Source organism: Portunus trituberculatus, chromosome 41 (assembly GCF_017591435.1).
Source record: "Portunus trituberculatus isolate SZX2019 chromosome 41, ASM1759143v1, whole genome shotgun sequence".
NCBI lineage: Eukaryota > Metazoa > Arthropoda > Malacostraca > Decapoda > Portunidae > Portunus > Portunus trituberculatus.
The window spans coordinates 27633228-27638227 of NC_059295.1; the positions used below are offsets into that span (position 1 = coordinate 27633228).

General features: G+C 44.3%; 1 protein-coding gene across 1 annotated transcript in view; it reads left to right on the forward strand.

Annotated features, from left to right (window-relative positions):
* The window catches only part of LOC123516988 (paired mesoderm homeobox protein 2B-like), a 124815-nt gene that overhangs the window by 21273 nt on the left and 98542 nt on the right, over positions 1 to 5000 (forward strand). Inside the window, 2 exon segments of the mRNA XM_045276795.1 lie at positions 983 to 1104; positions 1557 to 1631. Coding sequence (XP_045132730.1) covers positions 983 to 1104; positions 1557 to 1631 — 197 coding nt within the window.

Sequence of the window (5000 nt, forward strand, 5' to 3'; positions counted from 1 at the left end):
ACAACAACAACAACAGGAGGAACAGCAACAATTTAGAGATATAAAGACTAAACAGAGAGAGAGAAAAAAAAAATAGTACCACAATAATGATAATAAAAAACAATAATAACAATAAAAGCAAAAACACAAGAGTAATGCTAACAACAACAGCACTAACAGTAACAGCAACAACAGCAGCAACAGCAACAGCAGCAGCCCACGCTCCCGTCACAAAACCAGGGCCGTGTGAGGGACGGAAGTAGGCATGTGTGAGTGTTCTATTTATTTTCATTGTGCCCGTGTTTGTTCACTCCAAAACATGAATATATGCGCGCTCTGATGGGGGGAAGGGAGGGAGAGACAGGGAGACGGACAGAGGGAGAGAGGGAGGGAGAGAGAGAGAGAGGGAGGGAGGGATGTGTGGCCAGTTGCCTGTTTTCTCTCTCTCTCTCTCTCTCTCTCTCTCTCTCTCTCTCTCTCTCTCTCTCTCTCTCTCTCTCTCTCTCACACACACCAGTCCCTCCCTCCAGCACCTCCCAGCCCCCCCCAACCCCTACCACCCCAGGCGCCCTCCGGAGCTACACACAGGCATTACATGTTGTTGGCTTTTGCAATTATTTTTCGGGCGCCGTGTTAGGGTTTTAATGAAAAATGAGATACGACATGATGCCCAAAGAGAGAGAGAGAGAGAGAGAGAGAGAGAGAGAGAGAGAGAGAGAGAGAGAGAGAGAGAATACACATCATCAACACCACAGTTACAAAGGTACACACGTTCCTTCATAAAAAAGCAACACATGCCTTTAATGACTGATTATCTCCCACGGCTACAGCTCTCTCTCTCTCTCTCTCTCTCTCTCTATGCGAAATAATTTGTAGCTTTACTGAATTTGCCTTGACTAACACGACCTAACGACACACACACACACACACACACACACACACACACACACACACGTCATTCCTGGCTATGTATGTACTAATTTTCCCTCCCGTGTGCACACAGCTGGCCTGGGCTACAAGATGTACGGGCCTCATGACGGAGTGTTGAGCGAGAAGCGGAAACAACGCCGCATTCGAACCACCTTCACTTCGGCTCAACTGAAGGAGCTGGAGAGAGCCTTCCAGGTGTGTGTGTGTGTGTGTGTGTGTGTGTGTGTGTGTGTGTGTGTGTGTGTGTGTGTATGTCTTTCCTTGTCGAAATGTCTGTATGAATGTGTAATGTGTTCTCTCTCTGTGTGTACGTGTGTCTGTGTGTGTGTGTGTGTGTGTGTGTGTGTGTGTGTGTGTGTGTGTGTGTGTGTGTGTGTGTGTGTTGTTATCTTCTTCACTGTACACTACACTTACTTTATTTTTCTTTCTTCTCGTTGCAATTATTATATTCCTTGACTTAATCCTCCTCCTTCCCTTTCTCATTTTAATTTCTCACTATTGCATTTTCAAATCTTACTATGTACTGACTTATTTTTCTCTCTCTCTCTCTCTCTCTCTCTCTCTCTCTCTCTCTCTCTCTCTCTCTCTCTCTCTCTCTCTCTCTCTCTCTCTCTCTCTCTCTCTCATATCGCTCCTTTCCCCTTCAGGAGACGCACTACCCAGACATCTACACTCGGGAGGAGATTGCTATGAAGATTGACCTAACGGAGGCGCGGGTGCAGGTGAGTACCCTTTGCCACCGTGTGTTGTGTTATCTGTAGTGTCTGTAGTACCTCAGCAGAGCACACACACTGAGGGGACTTGGTGTACTGTGCTCTCTCTCTGGTCCAATGGGTGGGTGAGGGGAAGATGAGGGGAAAAGTACTTGCATCCTCCTCGTCGTTTATTTCGTGTTCTTCGTCACGTCAGCTTCATTAACCCCTTCAGTTCTGAGACGCATTTGTTACCATGAGTTTTGGTTATGATTGGACGATTATATTTACATCAGGAAGGATCTATGGAGGTCAGAATATTAATAGCCAGACTCTTCACTTTATAATCCCCACATAGGTTTCTGAAGCTGTATAAAATCACTAAATAGTATAAGCAGAATGAATATGAAAACGCGTCATGGTACTGAAAGGGTTAAATCGTGTTATGGTGTTTATTCAAGTCAATCTACGTAATTTTGTTATGGATAACTAGTCGCGTAGTTGGAAAAAGAAGAAATACATCCATAGAAACTGGTACAAAATTAACAATGTGTAACTCATGAAAATAATCGATATGAGAGATCAAAACATTTAAATAACGAAGAGGTTGAGAGTGAGAGAAAAAAAAAAAAAAACGCAGAATTCAATGGATGTTATTATTTTTTTTTTTCAATGCACGAGATCACTTTGGCCCAATAAAAAGGCTACATAGAAAAGCACCACTAAAAGAGTCAGTTCCCGAAGAGTGTATAGTTCAAAGGATAACTCAGTTACGTCACTTAATTTCTGTACACTGGCCAGCATTTTGAAACACGTCCGCACTGCACCACTGAGGCCTTCAAAAAAACTCTCTAAAATGTTTTCCCAATCATTCTAGTGACACAATAACAACATTTCTACGTTATCAAAAGGAAAACCAGCATTGAGAACCCGGTTAATAATATCTATGGCTTTTGGAACAAGTGGTGAAAGAGCAAAACGTTTCTAAGTACGGGGCGAAGACACAAATAGCAGCGGCAGACAGGTTGGCGATAATCTACTCTAATATAAAGCGAGGGAGCGTGGGATTCGTCAAGATAGAGTTGGGGGGCGGGGGAGTTCTCGTCAGCCAGCGTGAGGTGTGCTGTTGTTTCCTTTGCGAGTCGTTACCGTTCATTTGTGTGTGTGTGTGTGTGTGTGTGTGTGTGTGTGTGTGTGTGTGTGTGTGTGTGTGTGTGTGTGTGTGTGTCTGTGTGTGTCCTCCTCGGCCGCCCCGCTGAGCTGCTTCAAGCCTTTTGTTTATTCATTCATTCATTTACTTAAACATTACCTACGGGCGGGCGGACGGGCGGGTGGGCAGCTTTTTCTTGATATTCCAGGCGTTCGTCAGGGTACACACACACACACACACACACACACACACACACACACACACACACACACACACACACACACACACAGGATAGGACTACGTAGAAGTAACAAAATCATGGCTGATGCAGTTATAATATCAACTATATGCTCTCTCTCTCTCTCTCTCTCTCTCTCTCTCTCTCGAGCGTCGGCTCCACATCAAAGACTCAAACATTTCAAACACGTGTCTATGTATTGTGTGTGGGTTTACGAGTATTCAGTGCTTTCTTTTCCTCTCCTGCCATGGTGTCCGTTACTCACTCACTCACCTCACTCACTCACCCACTCGGCCACTCACTCACTCACCAACAGAGCTCGGGGGGGGACAAGAAAACCGTACCCAGAATAAAAAGGAAAAGAAAGAAATAGTCTCGGAAACAAATGTTGGTGAAAAAATGAATATACACGTATTGCAAGTGAAAGTTGGTACCGCCGTTACTTGATCCGCCTCCTCCTCCTCCTCCTCCTCCTCCTCCTCCTCCTCCTCCTCCTCGCCCAGAGAGAAAGAGAGAGAGAAAAAGGGACCGGGAAATAGTTTGGAGTCAGGAACAAGAGCAAAAATAATTAAGGTCCCACAGAAAAAAAAATATATAACAGTAACAACAATAACACAGAAAAAAAAGGTGGAACAATATACAAAAAAAAAAAAAAAAAAACTTTAAGCTCTGAAATATTAGAAAAAAAAAATATGCCACAGAAGAAAATGAATAATATTAATTTTAACCTAGACGTGGTGGTGGTGGTGGTGGTAGTGGTAGTGGTGGTGGTGGTGGTTGGACGGGAGGGGGAAGGGACGGATGGGGACTAAGGGATAATATTGTGTGGGGAGGGGAGGCCTGGGGAAGGGAAGAGGGGGGTACGGAAGGGTGGAGTGGGGGGAGAGGGCGTGACTAAAACAATCACCTTCAAGTCACTAGTCATCGTGGGATAGTCTCTCTCTCTCTCTCTCTCTCTCTCTCTCTCTCTCTCTCTCTCTCTCTCTCATAATAAATCATAATGAGAGAGAGAGAGAGAGAGAGAGAGAGAGAGAGAGAGAGAGAGAGAGAGAGAGAGAGAGAGAGAGAGAGAGAGAGAGAGAGAGAGAGAATATGTGCTGCCCTTGTGTGTGTGTGTGTGTGTGTGTGTGTGTGTGTGTGTGTGTGTGGGTGGGTGGGTGGCAGTTGTAGGGTCGTCTTAGGTCAATGCGTAATGGCTCTTACCAGCACCTGTTGCACCCTCCCCTCCCCCTACCCCCCTCCTCCGTCCTCCCTCCTCCCACCACTCCCGCACACACACACACACACACACACACACACACACACACACACACACACATTGCCTCCTCCCCATCACATCCCTCATCACTATCACTACATTTCCTTCCCTTCCCTCACGAACTTCCTTCCTTCTTTCCTTCCTTTCTTTCTTCTCTCCTTTCCTTCTCTTCCTTCACTGACTTCCTGACTTCCTTCTTTCCTTCCTTGCTTCATTCTTTCCTTTTTTCCTTTCTCATACATTTCCTTCTCTTCCTTCATTGACTTCCTTCCTTCCTTTCTTCTTACTTCCTTCCTTCCTTTCTTCTCTCCTTTCCTTCCCATACATTTCCTTCTCTTCCTTCATTGACTTCCTTCTTTCCATCCTTCCTTCCTTCCTTTCTTCTCTCCTTTCCTTCCCATACATTTCCTTCTCTTCCCTCACTTCCTTCCTTCCTTCCTTCCTTCCTTCCCTTGGCACTAACAGTCTAATAGGGGACAACAAATCTGCTGGTGTTTGTGTTTTCTTTCGTGTTTCTTTATGTTTAGTCTTTTGCTTTTCTTTCCTCTAGTGAAGCAAGGGTTTTCTTCTACTTTTTCTATTTGTTTCTCTCTTTATTCTATATTTTCTTTAATTTCTATATGTATCTTTATTGTAGCTTTCTCTGTTCTTTTTATTTCTATATTTCAGTGAGTTTTTTGATGTGGTTTTTACTTGAATTGTTTGTAACTTTCCCTATTTTTCTGTATACACTTTGACTTCTTCTTTCCTCCT